The sequence below is a fragment of the Chrysemys picta genome, chromosome 9, assembly GCF_011386835.1.
Source record: "Chrysemys picta bellii isolate R12L10 chromosome 9, ASM1138683v2, whole genome shotgun sequence".
NCBI lineage: Eukaryota > Metazoa > Chordata > Testudines > Emydidae > Chrysemys > Chrysemys picta.
Genome location: NC_088799.1, coordinates 12,865,876 through 12,892,619, shown reverse-complemented (window position 1 = coordinate 12,892,619; position 26,744 = coordinate 12,865,876). Strand labels below are relative to the sequence as shown.

Below are 26,744 nucleotides of genomic sequence, written 5' to 3'. Positions count from 1 at the left end.
ACTGCAGAGGTGTCAATTGCTTGTGATGGGATGTTGAAACCCCACACTGGAGAACAGTGATAATGAGCAGCTCTGGGCCCAGGCTACCGCACCGCAAGCCTGTACGTGCTGGAGGTGTAGCTTAAAAGGGGAAGCAGAGAGGCTCAAAATGGGGAAAGCAGTGGAAGGGAACAAGCCTGAACAATGGGGAAATAACAGCTGAGGAGCCCTTGTTGCCTGAGACCTGATCACACCTACTTGACCAAGCCTAGAGAGCCTGGTAATTGTTTGGGAAGGTCAGAAACTTCATTTTCAGTTCAGTTCTTTAATTTACCCTGCAGGGGGGAAAGAGGCGGTACTCGGGTATAAGAAGTGTTTCAGGGAGGCAGTTCTTTAGCACTCCAAGGTGCAGAATATAGCTGCCCACCATTTGGCCCTGAATTGAAGCCCAGTGGAGTGGGTGGGCCCAGGCTCCCCTACCAACACCTGAAGGTGGGACAATAATAGGAGTCCCCTTGGCAGAGAATCCAGCTGGGGAAAACCCTGAATACACAAGGGTCCAGACGGAAGTCCCAGAGATAAGGAGAAAGTCCCGAAGCCCTCCTGGGCACCAAAAGACGTCTCCATTATTGGACTTTCCTTTATGTTTACCCTGAAAGGGGTGGACTAGAATGTGTGACCCGGCCGAACAGCTGAGCCCAAAAGAAGTGACCGAACCCACAGGATGGTATTGTAGAAGAAAGGAGCCCTGCCTGACCACTAGGTGGCACTGCCAGTGAAGGTCATCTTCTGCAATTGCCCACTTCATTTTACGTTGATTCTTGCAACGTGTTAACCCATTAGGCTTAACAGTCTGTCCGACCTTGTCTTTAGTTGTGACACTCTGGTTACCTTTTCCAGAACTGAAGAAGAGCTCTGTGATGTCTGACAGCTTCTCTTCCACAAACAGAAGTTGGTCCAATAAAAGATATTACCTCACCCACCTTGTCTGTTGTATTATTCTAGCATATTCAGCAAAGGTTTGCTTGTATATTCTTATCTGCTCTGCACTTCTGGATTTGATTTGCTTTATTAAGTATGGTAAGCTAAATAGAGAATTAATTTAGCTGTAAGAACATGTTTGAACTTTAGACAAATATAGCTACAATTATGGTAACAGCAGAGTGCATACTATTATTGTATCTCCCTTTGACAGATTCAGATTTCAATGTCAAGTGGTTGACAATGGGATCTCGTAATTTGCAATGTATTAATGTAGATTATCATTAGTACATGGCTGAATATTGTAAGAAAAATGGAAAGAAACTAACTTTTATAAAGCAACAGAGGGTCCTGTGGCACCTTTGAGACTAACAGAAGTATTGGGAGCATAAGCTTTCGTGGGTAAGAACCTCACTTCTTCAGATGCAAGTGACTTGCATCTGAAGAAGTGAGGTTCTTACCCACGAAAGCTTATGCTCCAATACTTCTGTTAGTCTCAAAGGTGCCACAGGACCCTCTGTTGCTTTTTACAGATTCAGACTAACACGGCTACCCCTCTGATACTTAACTTTTATAAGTGGCTTTTAAATTGGAGTGGAACAGTGGGGGTGAACTGCAGCGGATGTGCCATGTTTTCTTTCCTGTCTGAAGCTAGAAGGGACTTCCTGTGCTTGAAGTGCAAGTTTGGTGGCAGTGCTGGAGGAGAAGATTCTTGGATTGGAAGAAAAAGTAGAGATGCTCCTGAGGAGCAGAGAAGCTGAGGAATTCCTGGGCATCCAGGTTGAGAAATCACCAGTATCTCTGGTTCAAAGAAGAAAGGAGCTCAAGAATTTGGAAAAAGAAGAATTCGGAGAGGAGACCCAGAGGTTCGTAACCGCTAAAGGCAAGAGGTTATGGTGGCATTCTGCCAGGCTGGAGATAGATGAGGGGCAAGCTTTGGCCACCAGAGAGAAGAGGACCAGGGGGAATTCCACACAGCTAGAAGTTTCCAGTCAATACCAGGTCCTCTATGTGGAAACTGTGGAAGATACTTACCAAGTCTCAGCTGGTCCAAGGGAATGGAGATATATAGGGGACACATCTGTGAATGGCAGACCTGTAAGAAAATCACGCTTCTCCACAAACGATTCTCCAAATGTCCAAGGAAGATAGATGATCCTTTTTGGGGATTTAGTACTCAGTAGAATCAAAACAAGATTCTGCAAGGGATAGATGGACAACCGGGCAATGTGCTGCCTTCCTGGAGCCAAGACCTGAGACGTCACTCTGATTGAATAGGCTTTTGAAATCAACAGGAAAGACTCCGTTGGTGATGATTCATATTAGCACTAATGACACTGCATTGTCAGATATCTCCCAGATAGTAGATTACTTCAGGGAACTCTGAAGCGTGCTGAGGAAGAAGTATGTCCAAGCGATCTCCTCTGAGATCCTTCCTGTCCCACAAGTAAAGGAAGACAGAAGGCAGAAGATTCTGGACGTGCAGCACTGGCTAGGTAAGTGATGTAGGGTGGAAGGTTTTGGTTTTGTGAAACACTGGTCCACCTTCTATGGGGAGAGATGGCTGTGTAGGTTGGATGGCTTCCATCTTTGTAGAAGGGGGACTAATTGTCTTGGGGGCAGGCTGGCTAGAGTAGGCAGGAGGGTGATACACTAATAACAAAAGGGGAGGTAAAAAGAGGGAAGATATGAGTACACCATTAGCATAAAATTGAGCTGTTGAGAACAAAATTAATCAAGGAACCAAAGGACACAAAGAGAAGAAATTCTTTAATTGCCTATACACCAATGCTAGGAGCCTGGGTAACAAACTATACATTGGAATTGCTCATTTATGAGCATAAATTTCATCTAGCTGGCATTACTTAAACCTGGTGGGGTGTTTCTCATTATTGGAAAGTTAAAACCAATGGTTATAACCTATTTACGAAGGATCAAGTGGGCAAAATGGGAAGAGGATTAGCACTCTATGCTAAAAATGGCATTACCTGTTTCTGGTCACTGATAACTCATAAGAAAATGATTGTGAATGCTTATGGTTCAATGTCCTAACAGATAACGCACAAGATGGGCTATTAGTTGCTGTCTGCTACAGACCACCAAATCGCACTAGGGAACAAGATGACCAATTCTTTATGCACCTATCTATAATGTGAAGGAAAACAGCTGTGTAATCATGGGAAAATTCAATCTGAGTGACACATGCTTGAGTTCTCATGCTGCCAATACTAAAACATGCTTGGAATTATTAAGTATTATAGATGACAATTTCCTAACTCGAAAAGTGTTGCATCCCAACATGGGGGACTCCTATATTAAACTATGTCTTGATAGATGAAGAGCAATGAGGAACTGATTATAGAACTAAAAATTAATGGTAACTTAGGTTACCATGATCATGACTTGATTACATTTAAATGTGAAAACAGATTAAAGTCTAGACCAGTGATATATATAATTGCTGCTTTAAAAGGGCCAGTTGCACAAAACTAAAAACAATTAAGAGCCAGATTTGCTGGAAGAATTTCATTAGAAACATGTGAATGATAATTGGGAGTTATTTAGGAAAACTTTACTGGATGTCCAAAAAGACACAATCCCACAGTTGAGGAAGAAGCTCATATTGTTAACAACTGACCTGGTTTAAAGAGGAGATGAAGGCAGCTATAAAAATTAGTATAAAACAAATGGAAGAAAAGGGAAGTTGATAGTAATGAATATAAATCAGAAGCTAGAAATTTTAGAAGCTTGATAAGGGAAGCAAAAGGACTCAAGGAGAAATCTATGGCCAGCAAAGTTAAGGACAATAAGAAATAAGTATATTGGAAACAAAAAGAATCTTAATAGTATTGGTCCATTACAAGTTGAAAATGGTAGAATTCTCACTACTAATGCAGAAAAGGTAGAAGTGTTCAGTGGAAGAGTTGGAAATAGAACCCAGGACACCTGACTCCCGGGGTGTACTACTTTTAACTACTGGATGCTGCCTCCTACTTTTTGAGTTAGAATTTTTTCCCCACTGGGAATCACCATTTGTCTTACCTGTTTTCCTAAATTCTGCAGCAGCTGCTGAACATAAGGTGGGCACCATTCGGAAAACATTCAGAGCTCACCCACACTCAGTTTCTTCAACTGGTAGCACAACAATTTTGAATCAATATCCCAGGCTGAGACATCCTTGTAACAAAAAAAAGTCTTCATATTGTTCAACATTAACATATGCTGCTCTCATGTGCAAAGTAATAGCATAACATAAATCTACCAGCGAGGAACGTACTCAGATTTATTGCTACTGGTGGAGGTAATTAGAGCTGTATTTTAAATATCATTCAACAAATAACAGAAAGCATATTTTACACCATTGACCCACATGTTTCCAGCAAATAGCATATTTTAAGATACAGTTGTTAGTTTTAATTTTTAAACAATATGCCTTAATCACTCTCAAAGGTACAAATCCACTGTCCAAGCACCTATGGAAAAATCCTATAGAATTTTTTAAGCAACCTATACATTTCTGTAGGAGGTATATCACTTTCTATTCAGTTCCAGAAGCTGGCTTTAAAATTCTTTAGAAAAGATGTGATACTTTGTATGGGTTTTTACACTCATTTCTAGAGAAACCTATTTAATTAATTTCTATAAAACCCTACAAGGAATCATGCCTTATACATTACATAGGACTGTTCTTTAACAGTGAAAAGCATCCATTTGTGACTCCTGAAGACCATTTGCCTTCCTGATACTTTCCTTTATGCTCTGATTCTGCTGTACTGAACCAGGACCTGAATCTGCACTCCTGAAGTCAGTGGGCCTCATTCTGATTTCCTTTACCCCACAGTAAATCAGGAACAACCCTATTGAGTTCAGTGGAAAAACTATGGGAGTGAGATCAAAATCAGGGGATACAGGAGTTACTTTGATAAGAGCAGAACTGAATTCTAAAGAACACATTGGAGTATTGTATAAAAATGTAGGTGTTTTTTCTATACCAGGTGTGCACCAATCTGTGTCTCACCTGATATTCAGGGATTGCTGTGAGGATTATTTATCTGTAATTAAATTTAAAAAATTGAGATTTAATGTTACTCCCCTTATGAAAGCTTAAAAATGTTGCAGCTCTCAGAAAAGTTGTTGGCATTTCAATATTTATGGAAAAACAGTACAATCTTAGATCCCAATACATCGTTTTGTTCCATGTCGGTGGACCCCTATCCCTACATAGAGCTCCAGTGAAGTCCTGTGTAGTACAAGGTGCAGAATTGGGGATACAGATGCTAATACAATTCATTGAATGTCCATCAGGGAGAACATTTCCTGCTAGTTGATGCCAGCCTGGCTTGAAGAGGTACATCTTACTGGGCCCATAACTGAATCAGTGATTAACTGTCAGGAAATGCTAGAGGCCATTTTTGCTGTTATAAACCATGAAAATATAAAAATGTCAAAGAAAAAAGCAATTACTATTTTATGTGCTGAAAGTTAAACTGTGTGGCTGCATGTTGTTATGGATACACTCTTCTGTTTGAAATCTTTTCTAAGGAATTACAGATCAGTGTCTTATTAACAGAAAATCAAGACTTACATTCTGTTAGTTTTATGATGGTAATTGTGCTAGCTTTGTCTATGCACAAGGCTAGAATGATTTGTTATATACTCTAAAACATGTGAATGCTGGTATTTTGTCATTAACAATTAAAGAAAGAATCATATGTCCAGCTTCCTTTTCTTTGATAAATATAAGTAAAGCTGGCCAAACTTTTTTGGTCAAATAATAAAATTCACCCAAAAATGAAGTTTTAGGATGACTGAAAATATTCTCTAATTGAATTGAATTAAGCAAATAATTCATCCCCCTTTCCCCCCAAAAAAATGAAACAGTTTTTTTTTTCCCTCAAAAAAACTGAACTGGTTCATTTTGACATTGCCTAAATGAATCATTTTGACATTTAATTTCAAAAGGGTTTTCAATGAAATGTCAGTTCAAATTGGGTAGGCGAGTGTTTGTTTCAGTGAGAATAACCAGAAAAGTTCAGTTTCTGTTCAAAATGAATGATTTTTTTTCTGGATATTCTGGTTTGGCCACCAAACTGAAAAAATCAGTTATTTGCTGAGCTCTAACCTGAAGGTCCAAATCCTCAACTCTGCTGAGTAGTCAAGATTTGACTTTTTATCTTGAGCGAACCACAATGGATCTTATCCTGCTTTCTCTTTGACTAGGTTTACACCAATGAATCACCACTGACATCAGTGTCGTTTGGCCTAATTACACTGGTGTACATACATGGAGAATTTGGCCTTGCAAGTAAATTCTGCCCTCATTTACATTCTTGCAATCCACTTAGTAGAATTTTGTGAGTGAAATCTGACCCTACAACTTTTTATAATGGGGATAATGATGCTTACCTCCTTTGTAAAGCATGTTGAGATCTGTTTAGGGAAAGCACTATGTAAGAGAAAGGTATTATTATTTATGCATAGAAGTGCTCATTAGTTAAACTTGAATACAGTGTGGCTTTCCAGAGAGTATGGAGTATAGAGTATGTGATTAGTTTGTAAATGGACACATTTCATCCACTAAGAATGCAGTATGCAAATGAATTGGCGAATAGGACAAGAAGACAGGGAGGAAGTAAAAAAGGGGGAAGGGCCTCTTACCTTTAATCAGCCTTGCAAATATTTCATGACAGTTTACCAGCCCAGGAATAAAAACTTACTCATCCATCTTGATGATGATGATGATGAGAAAGCTAATGCTATTTTTACTGATCAACAAAAATTATACACCCTGGAGCAGAATTTTGCAATATGCTTCTCTTTTGTCATCATCATACCATTCGACAATACCATAGTCATACCACTTCAGAATAAACTATTTGTAGGGTGAAAGGAAGAAAAGAAGAAAGAAGAGGCAAAGGACTGAGGTAGGAAAGATAAGTGGGTGTGTAGAAAAGGAAGAGGGGGAACCTTCATCTCCACCAACCTTATAAAGTTTTCATAGGTACAAGCTAGTATAACACATTTTTAAAATCTCATGCAAATCTAGTGCTAGTGAATATATAGTGCTCTAGATCCTGTAATAAATCCAGACCCCATGAATCTAAAAATCTCAGCATGTGAATATTTATTATAATAATTTATTTGTTTACGTAACACAGCAATGCATTAGGTGTTTTGCAAACATGAAAGTGGACAAGCTCCCTGCCTTTAGGTGTATTCAGAACTGAAAATTTTCATGATGATGAGAGGGGAAATAAAAAAGAATGTCAGAAATCACTTGTTGGTTTTTATTTTTCCAGAGCATAAGTACAAATCATTCAGAGATACATAAAATGAATTTGTGAGAGTATTGAAACCGCTCTAGTCACAGCACATTTGATTATAAGTAGAACAGAGATACTCATTGCACTTTCCCATAAGTGATTTTAGTGTGATCCCATTGAGACAATGCGAACTCAACTCATGTGGGACCTTTTGCTTTCTGTCACATTCCAATGATTTAGTAATTACTTTTGGTCAGCAAAATCCAAACCTGAACCCTTAGGATAGAAGATGTATGTGAACGGAACAATATTCACCTCATGTGTTTGTATGTTACTTATGTAAATGTTTGTCTCCCAAATAAAATAATTTCTTTCAGTGACAAGGTAAATACAGTAATCTACTTTTAACAGTCCCATTGCTTCAGTATAACTTCTAAAATAGTTTGGGGGTATATATTGGTCCCTATATTATGGTATAATATACACAGCTTAGTCTGTTTTGAAAGACATGACTTATTATCAAGTGTGATTTATCACTGAGAAATTTCTTGGCATGAGGTATAATGCCTGTTAATTTCAGTTGTGTAAGGAGTGGCATTCCATGCCCAGTTGTGATAATGAAAAGCAACATTAGAATACAAAGTTATTACTTCCATCAGCGACAGGCATGCTTGCAGACATGGAAATGACTCATTGTAAGGACTATAGATTCCTTTCTTTTAAAATTCATTTTATATGCCCCTTTGCCTTAGTTTATGAAGACTGATTTGTCAGTTATATGAAGATGCTTTATCTCTTTCAGTAGTACTGTCTGGAGTTATTAATTAGGTGTCCTAGTTTGGTGCTGTACTTTTCAGGTCACTGTGATGTGTCATTGAAACAGACCCATTAAGATGAGTGATGTGTGTTGTAATTTCATTAGTGTCATCAATAATGTATTACACTTTCCTTTTAGTAGTCTCACTGTGTTTTGTGTGGGTCAGGCTGACTATATGAATTATATTTTTAAGATCAAAATAATTAAAGATGAAGGAAGATATTTAAACGATTAGGCAAGAGGGTGGAATTAATGTTGTTTTAAAAGTGTAGGCTACAAAAACGATTTCAGTTACAGAATGTTTTAGTGATTGAATTACATAGAGTAAATGTAGGTGTCTTGGGTATGGGTCTATGTATAGCAATTGTATATCAATATTAATGCATGCAAGTGAAATGGCGAGGTATTTTTCAAAGCAGTTGTAATTTTTAATTAAAACACTTTTTACTGACTGGAAAATACATGAAAATACAAAAACTGAGTAACATTATAGCCATTTTTTCATTTGATGAAACTTGGAGATACAAAAATGAAATACTATTCACTGACTCTTTGTAAGGATTCATAAAGAGAGAATTCGTTATATGCAGCAAAAAAAAGTGGTATGGTTTGCAATGCAGAGATAAGTAATTGGAAAAATAAGATCCTGGTGAGAATCCATAGAAGAATTTTTTTTAAAAGATACTTCTAATGTTGCTTCTTATGCTTTTAAAGTATTGTCATACATCACAAAAAGCTTCCACCATACTGTGCAATAGATCAACTGTTCCTAAATTATATTATTATTGCAGAAGTTAAGATCTTCTTTTACATGATGATGAAAGCTCTCCTGTCTCTTACATTCACCAGACAACTAAATATGCCTCATTATATGTTGATTTGTACTCTGGTCAGTTAAGAGTATTTGTCTTAAATATAGGGCTGTAAAGCGATTAAAAAATTAATTGTGATTAATCGCACGGTTAAACAATAATAGAATACCATTTATTTAAATATTTTTTGATGTTTTCTACATTTTCAAATATATTGATTTCAATTACAACACAGAATACAAAGTGTATTGTGCTCACTTTATATTTCTTTTTGATTACAAATATTTGCACTGTAAAAAACAAAAGAAAGAGTATATTTCAATTCACCTAATACACATACTGTAGTGCAATCTCTTTATCATGAAAGTTGGACTTACAAATTTAGAATTAGGTACAAAAAATAACTTTATTAAAAAATAAAACAGTGTAAAATGTTAGAACCTACAAGTCCACTCAGTCCTACTTCTGCCAATTGCTCAGACAAACAAGTTTGGTTACAATTTGCAGGAGATAATGCTGCACACATCTTGTTTACAGTGTCACCTAAAGTGAGAACAGGCATTCGCATGGCATTGTTGTAGCTTGTGTCACAAGATATTTACGTGCCAGATGCGCTAAAGATTCATATGTCCCTTCATGCTTCAACAACCATTCCAAAGGACATGCGTCCAGGCTGATGACGGATTCTGCTCAATAACAATCCAAAGCAGAGCAGACCAACACATGTTCATTTTCATTCTCTGAGTCAGATGCCACCAGCAGAAGGTTGAGTTTCTTTTTTGGTGGTTGGGGTTCTGTAGTTTCCGCATCCGAGTGTTGCTCCTTTAAGACATCTGAAAGCATGCTCCACGCCTCATCCCTCTCAGATTTTGGAGGTACTTCAGATTCTTAAATCTTGGGTGGAGTGCTGTATCTATACTTAGAAATCTCACATTGGTACCTTCTTTGCATTTTGTCAAATCTGCTGTGAAAGTGTTCTTAAAATGAACATGTGCTGGGTCATCATCAGAGAGTATTATAACATGGGGGAGCAATAGCTCAGTGGTTTGAGCATTGCCCTGCTAAACCCAAGGTTGTGAGTTCAATCCTTGAGGAGGCCATTTAGGGATCGTGGCAAATATCTGTCTGAGGATTAGTCCTGCTTTGAGCAGGGGGTTGGACTAGATGATCTCATGAGGTTCCTTCCAACCCTGATATTCTATGATTCTATGAAACATATGGCAGAATGTGGGTAGAACAGAAGACATACAAGTCTCCCCCAAGGAGTTCAATCACAAATTTAATTAATGCATTATTTTTTTTAACGAGCATCATCAGCATGGAAGCATGACGGGGCATATGAATGTTTAGTATATCTGGCACGTAAATACTTTGCAACGCTGCTACAAAAGTGCCATGCGAACGCCTATTCTCACTTTCAGGTGACATTGTAAATAAGAAGCAGGCAGCAGTATCTCCCATAAATGTAAACAAACTTATTTGTCTTAGCAATTGGCTGAATAAGAAGTAGGACTGAGTGGACTTGTAGGCTCTAAAGTTTTGCATTGTTTTGTTTATGAATGCAGTTATGTAACAAAAAAGCTACATTTGTAAGTTACACTTTCACGATAAAGAGGTTGCACTACAGTACTTGTATGAGGTGAATTGAAAAATACTGTTTCTTTTGTTTATAATTTTTATAGTGAAAATATTTGTAATCAAAAATAATAATATAAAGTGAGCACTGTACACTTTGTATTCTGTGTTGTAATAGAAATCCATATATTTGAAAATGTAGAAAAACATCTTAAATATTTAATGAATTTCAATTGGTATTATATTATTTAATAGTGTGATTAATCACAATTAATTTTTTTAATCACAGTTCATTTTTTTTAATTAATTGCGTGAGTTAACTGCGATTAATCAACAGCCCTACTTAAATAGTAGCCTGTAACCAACCTGCCATTGGAATCACTGCAGCAGAGTGAAAATATGTTAAGATCCCAGTAGATGTTCATAAAGATAAACAATTTGTTTTATACATGTGGCTTGTTTACAGTAAATTTTAATACTCAAGGTGGATGTGGTAGAGAGAGGTCCCTATACACCTCTAAAATGCACTTTCTAATTGACCTCAAAATCTTGCCATCTTTAGGTTGCCATCTCTTCTCTATGGGCAAGATCTGTGGCTGATGTGAATTGTCATAGCTCCATTGATTTCAGCTGACATATAAAGATTTACACAAGTTGAAGATCTGGCCCTATAGCTTTATCTAGGTACCTAAATCCAGACTACAGTGCCAAAGCATTTAGGTATTTAGGATGAACTTCTGGCTCTACCAAAGTCAATGAGAACTCCCATTGTCTTCAACAGTTTAAAATTTATCCCTTAATCCCATGGTTATGTTTCATTGCTTGGAATAATTTAGCCTTTAAAAAAAAAAGCCTTTAACATCGTACTTTTGTGTATGTTATTTCCATGTAAAGGATGCGTTAGTGGGGAGAGAGCATCCAATGAGCTGCTTCTTCCCACCTCCCCCGGGTGCCAGACAGGACTGCAACATACCTGTCAAGAAGGAAGGTGACTAGCTTCTGTGCTGGCCACTGCCCACAAGGTTGTGTGGCTTGATGGTTTGAGAGTACGACCAGGCATCCAGTCTCCCCAGCATGTATGTTGTAGTATGTCGTGAACACTACATAAGGGGGGCATGCACATATCCTCTGAAAGAACTTGATCCTACTCCCTTTGAAGTCAATGTGGAAGCCTGGAGTTCAGAGCAAGTAGGATCTAGCCCTCAAGGAGCAGTATGGTATGCCACATAACTCATTCACCCATAATTTCCCTGAGGGCATGACTGCTCTGGGACCCAGTGCAAGGCTGGCAGTGCTCCCTCAACTCACCTTAAAAAAAACCTCTCTGGCTATCAGCATGCACCGATTTCACTCATTATACTACACAGTAGTTAATATACTACACAGTAGCATAATCCAGTCACCGTTGAATTTATGGTACATCATGTTCACATGTAACAGAATCATGTTAAACAGATCTTTGAAGTGGGCACTGCCCTGTTTTACTCGTGCAGTTCACCCCCTCCCCCCAAACACACACATGTTGATAATGATTATTTTTTTGGTGTAGCACTCAAAATATGCTAGGTGCATGGATTAGAAATAGGTAAGGCTAGTAAGAAATCCATTTTTAAAGATCTGAGCTGTTTCATATACTTGGAAAATGTCGCTCTTTATTCATAGCATTTTGTTACACGCTGCTATACACAAAACACTACTGAGCATAAGTGGCTGTTCTGAGTTGCCATTTATCCTGCCACTTCATTACCACTCCCTCTTGTAGACTGGTAATTAGAAGACTCTGATAGTAATCTGCAACAGATACTCTTTTGTAGTCTTCTATCTTCCAGATGAATATCCCTGGCAGTTTTATTACTAATTTGGAGTTGCCACTGGGCCTGTCTTGTAATTAAGTTACTAATGTAGTGTCTCGGCTGTCCTGCTTTCTTTGTTACTGTTTTTGTGTTCGTGCTATGGAATTTCTTCCTCCCTGTGTTTTTCTGGATAAAGTCCTGCACAAGAATCACTTATGGCCTTTTTAACTGAAACTTCACACACTTCGGTTTGCAATCAAAGGCGCCCCTAGGGTAGAGTTTTATGATATTTACATGATTATCTAATTGGTATAATGATTACCGCATTTACTACTGCATTTAGATTACTGCTTTTAAAGACCTACAGAAGTCTCATGAAAACCATTGAATAGCTTTAATTTCAATCCTGCAACACCTTACACAGACAAAGTTCCCAAAGAATCTGGTGGTAGGTTTTCCTCCTGCAATAGCAACTTCAGGATTGGGTCCTATATAAATAATTCTGCTCATCTCTTATGTTGTCTGTATTTCTCTTTGGTTATTTTTTGTTCATTCCTAAGGATGTTGCCTGAAAACACAAGTCTTTGTTTTGTAAGAGTTTTGCTATTCTTTTAGTGCAGGAATCGGCAACCTTTGGCACGTGGCCCATCAGGGAAATCCACTGACAAGCTGTGACGGTTTGTTTACCTGGAGCGTCCGCAGGTTCGGCCATTCCAGGCCAGAGGGGGCTGCGGGAAGCAGCAGGCAGCACATCCCTCGACCCATGCTGCTTCCCGCAAAGGTTCCCGCTTCCCGTGTGCCGAAGGTTGCTGACCCCTGCTTTAGTGTATTCTCTGACTTTAGTCTGCAATATTAATGATGGTTGCACTGGTGATGATGTCACAGAGGACTATGGGTGAAATAATGTTCCTGCTGAAGTTAGTGAGAGTTTTGCATCGTCTTCAGTGTGACCAGGATTTCTCCCTACTATGACATTAAAGTGGGAAATAGGCAACAGGAGCAGAGAGGAAAGAAAATATTTCTTTCATATATAGGTTCCCCAGTAATAACTAAAATCTTTTAAAAGGGGGAATAAAAGCAATCCCGCTGAGAACATGAGATACTTCAAGAAAGGTATTATGGGCCTAAGTGTGTGAGTTCAGTTGAATCTCTGAATGACTGAGTGGGCAAGGAAGAGTCTGGGTGTTCTTGCATAGGCTTTGTAAATGTTTTTCGTGTACATGCACCTAGAGCGATGGACAGGTGCACTTTTGAAAACCAGAATAAATATGTACACGTCTTTTCAGTGTGCTGCAGGCTAGGTTTGCTATAGATAATATGTATCATTTGTAAAGCGTAGCTGGTACTTGGAGGGATCCTTGATGATTTGTGATGAAGTAATTGTTTTCATCTGTTTGAGTAAAGCGTTTACCATTTTCCATTGTTCTCTTTTAGAAACATTCTTTACAGGCTGGATGAAAAGATGAGCCAATTTTCAGTACTACTAGAGGCACTGGAGCACTGCAAGCTACATCAGTCAAATGAGACCCTTCAAGCAGCCTTGTCAAAGGTGCTGAACAGCATCAATTCAGCTCAGGTTTACTTCAAAGCAGGACTTGATGTGTTTGAGACTGCCTTTGCTGGAAAGAAATGACAAAACTCTCAGCATTCTAAGAAGTTTGTTTACAATTCACTAAGCAAAAGTTCGAGTCGGACCAGAATTTCTTTGAGATTGAAAGTTTTTTCAACTGTTTTTTTTTTTTTCAATCGGTGTTTAAAGGTACTACAGTGTGTGTTCTAATAACTATAAAACAGTCTTTTGCACTGTTCACGGTAAATCCCAGATGTCTCTTTGAGAATGTATAAAAACATATTCAGAGGGGAATAACACTCAAGATTTGATTTTTAGAAGGAAATCTGCTGTATTTTTATATGTAAAATATATTTTTATGACTAAGGGCTCAATCTTGCAAAGTGCTGAACACTTGCTGCAAAATGCTAAGGGCCTGCTTTTCTGAGGTGAGGAACACCCACGGTTGTAAGTATCTCGGGGCTGTGAATGCTCAGCACCTCAACAAATCATGACTGCAGTACCCTAAAATTCATTGGTTCACCCTTAAGTCCTCCAATACCCGGATTTGCTACACCTCCACAACAAACTCATCTTTGTTCTTTCCCCTTTATGTCTGGGGAGAGGAAGTTGAAGGATGTGGGTTTATTCTATTGGTGTTCAGGGCATGCAGGACTAAGGAGGAGGCACTCGATATCTTGCAGGTAGAGTCCAACATTCTGAGACCATCCTTACTCCTGTGGGTGATGCATATAGTATGAATGTTGCTTAGGTTCTGGGAGAGTTAAGAACCTTTGATTATCCTGTTTCTGCACCAGAAAAGGAGAATTTTAATTTCAGTGAAAAGCGTTTGGGGTTTTTGTTTTTAACAATTCAGAGGATTCAGAAAGATTTGAATTAGTCGACGGAGTTGACCAAAAACATTTTGAATGTTTATATTTATGAAATGAAGTGCCTAATCTTATGGAACTAGTAGTACTACCCTGGCTAACAAAACTGTCAACCTTTATACTGGCATCCACTATACGGGCTCCCTTCACTCCCAGAATGGTATAAGGGGACCCTAATGTAAATGAGAATCAAAACCTAAAAATACTAGGGAATTTCTTAAGATATAGGGCTTGATTGTTTCATTGGCAGGACCCAGGCTGTGGACTCACAGCAGTGCAATCATAGTAGTGCAAGCCACCTACAGTTCCCACCCCACCAGAGAACCTAGCACAACCCAAATAGATTAAGCAGGTCTCTTGTCTGAAACATAAAGCAGTATTCCCCTAATGGAATCGGTCTGAGGGAAACAGTAATACCTCTACCACTGCATAGCATGGAGTTATTGATGGGTGGAGCAAGTACAGTTGTACCTCCCTGCGCTGCTGGGGTGAATGTGAGTGCACACAGGACAACTGGAATGCTAGTCATTTAATTTTGCAAAACAGGCGACTGATGGGGCCAAAGTTTACTGGGACTTAGGGCTTTAAATCCATAGATTATTATAACGCCATACAATAAAATTTAGAGCCTATAGAGAAACACAGTTTTAAGAATGATGAGTGTGGAATTAGAGCTGCAAGAAAAAATGATCAGACGTCACTGGGACTTCCAGACCTAAAAAGTAGTTGCTGTCTGGGATCCTAAATAGTTTATTGTTGCCTCAAATTTGTCCGTGAAAATAAAAAGGAGGCATTTCAGTTTATAATGAAAACAACCACATTTCTGTTTGAATGTAGAAAAATTTCACCTGGGGAAAATTGCAAATTTGTCCAAAGGGTGCAACTTTTTGTCAGTACTGTTTAACAAGTGCATGTTCCCAAAGTGAAAACAGGGAGTTTTATCACAACTCCGAGTCTTTATTTCCCCACATATTGTTCTTCAAAAAATACTTCTATAGCTGCAATGATTTAATATAGAGTGCATGCAACTTTGCTTTTGTCACATTTCCTCATACATTAACAACGCAGGAAAGGGTTTACTCTCTACCTTTCAGCTAATACTAGGTGCTTCTAATATGGAGGGATCTGTCCGCTGGAGGGCAGGTGAGCAATTTGACTTGCCACACCGACTCTAAAGAGATGGCATGGCACCATTTTCTTCTGCCATAGCACATCTTCTCTATCATCGGGTTTCCAATAGCACCCATCACCGTGGTTTCTAACCAGTTGGAAATGCTTCATATGAACTGTGTGTTCTGTATTTTCCAACAATATTTAACAATTTATTGTATGCACTAGATTTGTATTGTATTTCCTGAGGAGGAGCAATCTCCCAGCTGTGAGGTTAGCGCGAGTTCTTCCTTGGGTTACTGATCCCCACAAGCCTGATCCTGCTCCCATTGAAGTCAATGGTAAAGCACTTATTGACTTCAGTGGTACAGAATCAGGCTCCAATAAAGGGGCCTAAAATATAGACCAACACCTCCTTCTTCCAGAAGGGACTAGTAGCCTCTTCTGGGTCTAAAATGTAAAATCTCCCAATCTCCCATTAATCTAATCTGTGTCATTTCCAATATTGTATACATTGAGATTTTTTTGAGAAGACTGTGTCGTTTGTTACAACTGACTAACTTTCCTTTCCACCTTTCTCCAGTGATGTTAGACCATAACCAGTTTTAAAGTCACAGACCTTGAAGTATTCTACTGCAAATAACACCGTTATAGTATGTGTCTACCTAGGGCTGATCCCCTGCACCTGCAGGGGCATAGGCTTGATGGGTTACTAGACACTAACTTGTCTGATTTTAGAGGTGTAAGTGCTCACAGGTAATTTTTGCACCAGTTTACCTTTGAAAAGGTACTGCGGGCCATCTCCTGCCAATGTTTTTTACATGTAGTCTGGTAGATTCAGGGAATTGATAGCAAGATAAAGCCATAAATATTTAGTGAATTTCTAATATAGAATCTTTCTCTCAGCCACTTGTTCCACATCAGGTAAGAAAAGGTGTTTGTAATAGTTTACTCAAACTAAATTCCTTCTGGTATTGTGTTGAAATAAAGGCAATGCCCTTTTTAAAAATGCAGTATGTTTGCAAACTCCTTGAAGGATACTAAAAAAAATCTGTTACCTTTTCATGAGCATCGATTGCCAAACCCAGCATAATAAATACATTGATTGCTAGAGAACCTACTCACCAGGACCAGAAATCCTAAGGCTTGCAATAGTTGTGTGGTAAAGCAGTTGATAATAAAAGGCTAACATGATTTTATGAGTGCATATTTTAGTGAGTCCATAAAGAACTAAAATATAATCAAATCAGATAAATAACAAGGACATCGAAGCTGGAATTTCAGCACTAACTTCACAGTAGGCAGTGAATTGCTTTTATCACCCAAGAAAAACAAGCCCTTTTTGCTGTATAGTATACACAAATAAACATATGGCTTGTATAGTGCCTTTATTTTTCAATTATTGTGCATATACTAATTTCTATACATGGTACCATCCTCACCCACATAGATGGAGATGATACCCATGTGATAAATTCCAGAATGAATTTACCATACACTTGACTGCTTCACCTGCCCTCTGCCCATTATCACAGCTTCTAGGACTTGTTCAAATCTAAGGAGCTGTAAGAAGGGCACTGCAGCAATGCATGGGGAACAAATCAGTCTCTCAGTTAACTACATTTTTTCCCCTAGGAGTAGTTCTTCCATATGTTTTTTTACCCACTTTAATCATTATTATTTCATGCATTTGAAGAATGCCCATTATTATAATATTAATTTATCATTCATTTTACAGGGAATTTGGTGTGAAAAATCTTAGCCTAATTGTCTGGGATTCCAAAGCCATTATTTATTGGACAAAGAAATATGACTTGCAAGCCCATTAGCTCAAGCTTGTAAAGACTCATGTTTTTATCTCTGGAGATCACCTTTTCAATCCCTGCCCATAAGCATGAAGGTGGTCATCACACATACTGTCTAAGAGACGGATATAGAGAAAGCAGGATGCACTAGGAAATCTAGAGAAGGGTGTAAACTTATAGGGAAAAATACATGGAGATAGTTAACTATCATAAACTACATATTTTCCTTCCAACTGTAAGAGTTTGATGAAATTCTATGACCTGTGTTATGCAGGAGGTCAGACTAGATGACCATAATATGGTACCTTCTGGTCTTAAAATCTGTGACTCATTTTAGAGAGAGAGAGAGCACTAAGTTTGGGCTTAGACACATTTTCAAGGGAACAATTCTAAGAGATGGGCCCATGCTCAAAGCCTTGTATTGTGGGCTATCATCCTTTGAGCTAAGGATAACTGGAAGTGACTACCTCTAAAATATGTTAATGTCGCTCTTTCAAGGTCCAGTTATGTGAGGTGGAAGAAGTTAAGTTCCTTTAACTCTCATTGGGACTTCAGGGTTCCCAGGATCAGACCTTAACTTCGATAGGTGGTTGCCTGAGTGGCATTCCCTTTGCTCTGAAGGCACATTCTTTCTAGCACTGCATTACTAGTTCCTGCCAGTTTAGGAGTGGAAAGCAAAGTCCAATTTCAGAGGTCTGGGGTCTGATTTTGCAGCATACTTAGCAAATATCACTTTGTATGTTTAAAGCATGGCTTCATTGACTTCTGTTGCTTCTGTAAGTGCTCAACACTTCTGCAAGACAGACCCCGGGGTCTCAAGTCAGGCACCCAGAAAATTAGTGGCCACCTGTGAAAAGTTTGGTTGAAATGATTTGCCCAGCACCACAAAGGAACTTTGTGTCAGAGGCAGGGATAAAATCTAGTTCTCCAGGACAGTGTCCAACTGCTTTAACCATGAGACCATCCTTTTTCTCCTCACAATCCCCTGTCTTATTCACTATACACCTTCCAAAACTAATGGAGTGTAGGGTTCCTACAGACAGCAGCCTCCTTCACTACACAGCCCTGGTTCATCCCCAGAGCTTGTTCATTCTGTGCACTGAATAAGGCAGGAGTACTGTGGAAAAACAATGTGTGATTATGTAATTAAAGACTGTGACGTCATGCATGTGCACAAGGGGTAACAAGTTTGTGTAGGAAACTTTAAATCTGGCATTTCCTAAATTGGAGTGATTGACTTTGCAGCCTTAATGTTCTTTTAACATCGTACTTTTGTGTGTGTTATTTCCTACGTCTTTCAAATAGCAAAGTGAAAAAGCAAATTCCATCATGTTGCATCGTAATGATACACATCTGTCTCCCCTTCTCCCCACCTCCTTCCCTCTGCCTCACTGGATTTCAGATCATCTCCTTCCTTCACCAGTCCTAGTCTCTCCACATGCTCCTTGTCTATTCCCAGTATCTAGCCCCAGGCTCCTGGTACCAATCTACTTCTTGTGCCCCTCCCCAGGTTTGGGAATGCTCCCTCTGCATTCAAATTGGGCAGATTCCTCCTCTACACTGCCTGGGGCCAGCAGAGAGGGCATTGAGAGCACAGGGTCCCTCCTCTCAGATGAGGGTCTCAGTCCCAACATGACCAGGGCAGCCCAGAGCTGTGTGCAATTGCAGGGAAAATCGGTGAGGTTTTTAATCTGTTAAAATGTTGGCCGTCTCTTCTGAGCATGTGCAAACTGCGATTTTTTTTTAAAGGCTTATAACTTGGCCAAATTCAGACAAATTTTCATGGGGATGGCAAAAGGCCCGTCTCTGATGCAAAGGCCACTCCTCTGCAAAATTTCAGCTCCCTGAGGGTGCTAGATCTTCTCAATTACACGTTGTGAAAATGTTGTGAAAATAGGCAAAATAATGTATTTTTCCCTAGCCTTATTCTCAGAAACGATTGAACCATTTTCACTGAAAATTTCCAATAATAGTAATACTAACAATAATTAATAATACTCAGAGTGAGGAAAACACCCAGCCTGGAAATTTTCAGTCCAATGGTAAAAATTTGGCAAAGTTATAAGCAATTGAAAACAGGGTCTTCTAATAGGAAGCGTTGTGAACACAATAATAGGTGGTGCTACCAGCCGCACCTATAACAATTATTTTGGTGCTCATGCAGGGTTACAAGATGTCATCACATCATCAGCATGATAGGTTATTTCAATGTGTCTCATTAAGTATTCTCCATATGGGAATAACTCATATTGAAGGCTCCCATTGTTTAGTCCACAAAGTGGGTGGACATAATCAAGTGTAAATACTTATTAGTAATTTTGACAGACGCTGGCTTAATGATAACGTTTTCTAAAACATTTTGTAAGGAGTATTAGTTATTTATATTCTGCTTAATTCCTTGTGTCCCTACGATAATAAAGGTAGGACCAACTTTTTAAAAGTTTGCAGGAACGTTTCAGGTTCTTTGGACAGTACTACACAAAGCACAGGACAGAGTATAAGTGTATATAGTGTATGTATATGTGGTATACTGTAATTTGGTACAATCATGATGCTTATTAAAAATGTTGGAATGTATTAATGTAAATCCTTTATTCTTGGAAATACACAGGCCTGGAATCAGAACAAAGGCTTAATTTAAGAAATATAGTTAGAACACAGGTATTGAACAGAATTTTTTTTTCATGTTTAAGTACAGTTTCATGCTTATTCAGCTATCTATTGGTAAAAAAAGAATTTTGTTTAAGCTACTTTTCTCTGTTGTTTTTCCCCAACAAGGCTTTTAAAAATGAAATAAGCGCCTGTTCTTTGTTGTTGTTTTTTTAAGTGCTTGCTGCCTTTAATATTTTTAAATGATGTTACACAATGGTTGGGAAGCTTATCTTGTTTTAGAATGGTGTTAAGGCCTCTTTATCTGTCATTATCGTGCATGGTTTGATAGGCAGAACTCAGGGCTGATCTTCACTATGGATCGATGCTGCTGCAATTGATGCAGCAGGGATTGATTTAGCGGGTCTAGTGAAGACCCACTATATCGATGGCAGAGCACTCTCCGGTCAACCCCGGTACTCCACCTTTCCAAGAAGAGCAAGGGAAGTTGACAGGAGAGCGTTTCCCATCAACGCAGCACAGTGAAGACACTGGGGTAAGTCGACCTAAACTACGTCGACTCCGGCTATGTTATTTACGTATCTGGAGTAGCATAACTTAGGTTGACTTACCCCCGTAATGAAGACAAGCCCTCAGAGTTAAAGTGGTATTGTTTTGAAACAGTCTCTTGGGAAGGAGGTTCTTTACAGATTCACTAGTGTATTTAACGTAACGCACTTAGGTGGCTTTTACTGTGTCTTTATTATGGAGTCACTATAGGTATCCAAGTTGGTGGTCTGAGGCACTAACCTGAGAGAGCTGAATGTGGTGGTGTAATCAGATTCCAAAGACCTAGTCAATCTGCCACATTTGGAATGAGCTGTGGGAAGCTGCTAGTTGAGCAGTTGGTTCAGCTTTTATTCTGGATTCTTTAAGAGCACCTCCTCATTGCAACTTTCAAAATATTAGCACTGGGAACATAATCTATTTACTGGTGCAAAAAGCTCCCCGACTGTTGATTGTAAGATTTTTGTTGTTGTTGTCCCCCTAGAATTGATTAAAAAAATAAAAAAGATAGCTCTGGAGACTAGAGACAATCATAAGGTTCCTCTGCCAGGGATTGTGGAGATGTTTTCTTTCCTATGTTTATTTCTGCCTACAATTTATGTTTGTACTACATTTTCAGTTTGTGATGCATTCTTAGAATTTTTATCCATCTAATTCAACTAACGCCATATGAAAAGCTTATACAGTGCTACACTTCACAAAGCAGTATTATTTGACAGGAAATCAGGCATGACTGGCACGCTGACAGACATTGGGCCAAATTCTCAGCTACGGTATTTAGAAAGTTGGTTTAATTGGCCAGCTGGGAATTCTGCCAGTGTGCATAGGGGTTTAGAGATTGCATAGAGAACTCCCCTCTTCTCCAGGCCCCTTGTATCCATGTCACATTGGCAGGATGGTTCAGAGCTCCCAATGTGCTCCTGTGATTCCCAGTTAGCATAACCTGGTAGCCCTGATCAGCTGATGTAGGATAGAGCAGTTTTGAGGCTGCTTTGCAGCCCCACGCGGAACGTTAAGGCACTAATGGTTTCCAGTACTTACTAGAATGTTCTGCCTTGTGGCAATCTGGTATTGTGCACTATTTGTGGCTTTTCATACATTCACCTGGACCTTTTTTTCCCTATCTGCCCTCATTTCCCGGCCGCAGCATCTAAATTTTTTTACATTCGATGACTTCACTAGAGGGGAATTAAGGAGATGCTTAATATTTCACATTTAAATCAGATGAGATAAAGACAAAAGCTCTTTGTTTTCCATCTGCAGTCTATGGAAGTTCGTGGGCAACAAACTCTTATCATGTATATTATGATTTGGTATGCTAAGAGAAATGGAAAATGAATGTAATTCCTCATCCAATGAAAGCAGAAAGAATTCAGGGAACACTTTACACTCAAATATTTTAACCATTTGTGCACAACGAGGGAGAACAAGAATGAAGTGAAGAATTATGAGCAGATATTTTTCTTATGGAAAATTCTGTTGTTTTGCTTCAGTAAAGGATTTTATAATTGTACTCATACCTATGCATTCTATACCTCTGAGCCCTCGTACCACTGCCGTGTCTAGTGGGGATTAATCCTAGTGCTGTCATTAGTGCTAATGTTCAAAACACTAGTTCATACTGAGACTGTGTCCCATAACTTCTTATGGGATTTATGTGATCCGATGCAATATGCAAATATTTCCACATTTTATAAAATGCTATAAAAAGCATCTATTAAATTGCATCATCAATGAACAACTTTGACTCAGAACATGAGAAACACAGTGAATGTAGGCCTCTCTCATTCTGTCTCCGTCTAACTTTTCAAATAGTAAAATAGAGTTAACATACAAAATATGCTCACCTATAGTAAATGATAGCTAGTCAATTCAGAAGAAGATTAAGTAACCAGGATTTTGACCATGCAGTAATATAGACTTGATATAGTGATTCCACGGAACCAATAAATCTCATACTCTGTGATAATGTGCAATGAAAGGTTGATTTTTATAATACATTAAAGGGCACAGAGTGGAGGTATAACAGCTTCTTTCTGGAAAATAGTTTATATTGTATGAATTTGTACTTTTATAACATAGTATAATAACAAAGATAAAATTGACTATTAATGTAAGTAGATTCTACATACTTGGACTAAGAAGCACATATTACCTGTTTTATACCATTGCTATAATTTTTACATCATATATCAGTGTTGATAAAGAAAGGCACTGAAATGGAATGCAGTAACAGACATGACGTGAAAGTGGTTGTAATTGTGAATTAGTCTTTATTTTTCCTGAATTATATTTTTTTAGAGATTAAACTGGAATATGAAGATATGAATCTAAGATACATTGCACTGAATTATATGGAATTCTTTTCATTTGCTTTGATTTTTTATTGGCTTTGTCAATGATTTGTACCATATGCCTCTCAAACTGCTGGTTCAGTAACTTGGATCCCAGGGCCCTAAAATATGGTAGAACCTGGGAGAATGTTAAAAAAAAAAACCTGGGATGCAATGGCTAATGTCACTTGGGACATTAATAGACATTCAAAACCATTTAAAATTTTAATTACAATTTACAGACAGATACATCCCAATTATCCAAATGTTCCAGGAATTGATGGGCAGAGATCCAACACATCTGATAATTGGAATTTCAGATAAAATTGTCTTCTATGTGGATTTCATACTCAGGGTGGCCAAGATTTCCAAAATAGCTAATGATTTTGGGTGCCCGATTTGAAACACTTAGAGGGAGCCTAATTTGCAGAAAATGCTGAACATCTACTCTGAAAACTCTTTTCAGCATGACTCAAGTAGTCACACATTCCGTTTGAAAATCTTGACCATGGTATCTAAATTTCAGAGCATCTGAAATCCCGCTAATTTGGGTTTGCCTGTATTACAAATGTCCTAAAATTACAAAGAAGTGCTTACTCTCTCAGGAAAATAGGAGTTGCCTACTCTGCCTGTAAGATTTATGGAATGTTTGGATGAAGCTGCGGAGTTTTTTCCACACTCATGAAGCACTCGAGAGGTGTAATGAATTGTTCTCATTGTAAAATGAATGTGTATTTCCAAATTTATGTTTTTTTCCATACTATGTTGTTTTATTCCCAAACTGCTTTCCTTTTCTCCAGATTAAAAATAATAACAACAATTATATATGGTTATTTTTGAATGATGGGCCGAATGTGGAGAGAAATAACTCACTGGTTTGGTACAAAGAAGAGCTCTGCCAAGGATGATGGCCAAGGCTATAATGGGGTTCAAAAAAAGAACTAAATCAGTCCATGGAAGACAGGTCCATCAATGGCTATTAGTCAGGATGGGCAGTGATGCAAAACCATGCTCTGAAATGTCCTTATCCTCTGTTTTCCAGAAGCTGGGAAAGGGCAACAGGGGATGCATCACTTGATCATTACCTGTTCTGGTCATTCCGTCAGAATCCTCAAATCCAATATTTTAAAGGATTTTCCTTTCTCTTTTAAGATGTAAATCTAACTGATGAGGGTAAGTAATGAAAAGATAGATCCCTACATTACAATAATTAACCAGAATTCCTAAAATTCTCATCCGGCTTATGTTGACCAAGGAATGGTTGCATTAGTCTACTTCTAGACAGGATAAATTAACATTTCATTGCCTCTTATGTCCTTAAAAAGCCATCTGGGAACACTCTGGTGAATAATACAAGGTTACCTTTGGCACTGAACCTCTGATAGACTCTATTTAAAAATATTCTCTACACAAATAGAGCAATGGAACTCAGCAAATAAAATGGAGACAATATCCAAAATAGCCCTTTTGCTCCTAATTATCAAACTTTTTTCTCAAGGTAGCAGCTCAAATTATATGATGCATAAGCATTTGGTTTTGGCCACACGTTCAAGCTTGAACCAATGACACATTTCCTGTGAAAAGTTATCTTTAAATAGTATTGTGTCGTGAACACAAAAGTCAGTTGCACATCAAGAAGTTGATACAAATATCTGAAGTCCTGATCCTGCAGTCATCTCTGTGTGCAGTTGGTAACTGGAGCTGTGTGAATATCTGATTTTTTAGTTTAATGATCAAACCAAAAAATTGAAAAAAAGGTGTTTTGGGTCTATCTGAAACAATTTTTTTCAAAATTTTCAGCAAACCCTGAATGTTGAAGAAAAATGGTTTCAGATTACATGAAATGTTTTGTTCCATTTTTGAAGGGTTTTACCTCTTTTTTAAAAGAAAAAAATAGAATTGATATTCAAAGCAAAGAAGTTATTTTGAATTGAAAAGGTGAAATGCTTGGTTTAGAAAATGTTGAACCATGTTTACATTTTTTTGGATTTTTTTTATTCCTCGACTGAAGTAATTTGGCAAACATAAATTTATGAAAAGTTTCAGTTGACACAAATCTGCAATTTTTGGCAAAAAAATTTCACTCAGCTCTATTGGTAACATAAACTTTTAAACACATTCAGCTTTTCATCACTGTCCTAAATCTTTAGCTGGTTTTAGGTAACCAATTCAAGCTGAGTATGTGAAATTTTTTAGTTATCAATTTAAAGTGCTGTTTCACTTTGGCGTCCACATTATGAAACTGATGTCTTCTTCCATTGGAACTAGCTTTTTTCAGAGTATGAGGTCTAATAAAGCTCTCACGGTACTTTCCAGCATATATATGCATTTTTAAATTTAAAGGGCCTGGTAGCTTGTATAAATGGTGAATGATTATGAATATAACAAAAAAAAATCTTGGGCAAATCTTCCACTCTGGCAAGTCCAAGTAATACAGGGCCCTGTATTCAGTGGATATAGATATAGCTCCATTGGTTCAATTATTATATTTATTTTGCAGCGGTGCTTAGGTATGCCAATCATGGCTTAGGGCCACGTTATGCTAAGTACCCTAAAAGCATATAATAAAGACCCTACCTCAAATTCCTCAGTGGAACTATGTACGTTGATACCAGCTGGCCCATAAACTCAATTATCCAATTTAAACTAGCAATGGCAACTCACTTCTGCATTGATCTCTTTTAGCTGGAGATATAGATGATTTAAAAAAAAAACTGTGTAAAATAGGAGCTTGTGGAACCTCTAGAAATACCATCTAATCCTCTGCCCTTGAAAAAGAATTCAACTGCTTTGTCGAGTTAGCCTCAGTATCCTATCGGGAGTGAATATAAAAGTAGCTATTAGAGTAGTCCTGGGAGCTGAATCAATTCTGTGGTACTTAAGGGCAACAATTGGCTCATCACCTTCCCAGTAATGGGAGAGAAATAGAATGGGAAGTCCAAGGTGCTTGCCAAGATATATCTTTAAATAGTGTCGGAGTTTATAAACCCTTACAAGTTTTCTTGAAGCAGACATACAAAGACACTAAAGCAAAGATTTCTTTCATGGTGCTGTCTGTGATCGGCAGCATGTGGGGGTCTAACTCAGTTTCAGAAACTGTGCCCCCACCGGCCCTTTCAAAGATCTTTCTGGGTTTTAGTAAGTCTTTGTGGGCAGTGGAGGCTTGTCAACTGTTTCCCTCTCCACTACTCTGTAACTAGTCAGCTCCTTCCAAGGGGCAGCAGCTTTCCTTCTGCTGGTTGCCATCCTGTCCTGGGACCAGTTCTCCTTTTTAAGCTTGCTTCCTCCAGCTGGAGCAGGTACTGCAGGTGTGTCCGGTAAGGATTGAGCCCAGAAGAGCTCGTTAACCTTCGCCTGATTCGGATGGCGGGGGGATGCCCCATCACACTGTTCTTCAACTCTTTTTTTCACCTTACTTGTGTCTCTTTATACTTGAAGTCTTCACCTCTCAGGTCCAAAAACTCTGGGCTACACTCTCAACTTACCCCAGCTGGGGATCTGACCCTTTTGTAGCTCAGCCTCAAACACATTAAAGCTCTTTTCTGATATAGCTTCACCATATGATTTCAGAAGCTATCCAGGAGGGTTTGGAGCCAATGGGCCAGATTCATCCCTAGTGTAATTCAGATAAACAGCATTGTGCCCGGGATTAATTTGATCCATTGTGTCTAGGGTTACTTT

At 38.5% G+C, this 26,744-nt stretch overlaps 1 protein-coding gene across 13 annotated transcripts in view; it reads left to right on the top strand.

Annotated features, from left to right (window-relative positions):
* NAALADL2 (N-acetylated alpha-linked acidic dipeptidase like 2) overlaps nt 1-23,883 on the top strand; it is a 953,294-nt gene extending 929,411 nt beyond the window's left edge. For all 13 annotated transcript variants that reach the window (XM_065557737.1, XM_065557735.1, XM_065557733.1 and 10 more), the window contains one exon: nt 13,655-23,883. In XM_065557737.1, the coding sequence (XP_065413809.1) occupies nt 13,655-13,853 (199 nt within the window). In that variant the 3' untranslated portion in view covers nt 13,854-23,883. The remainder of the gene's footprint in view (nt 1-13,654) is intronic.
* Nucleotides 23,884-26,744: the final 2,861 nt, after the last annotated feature.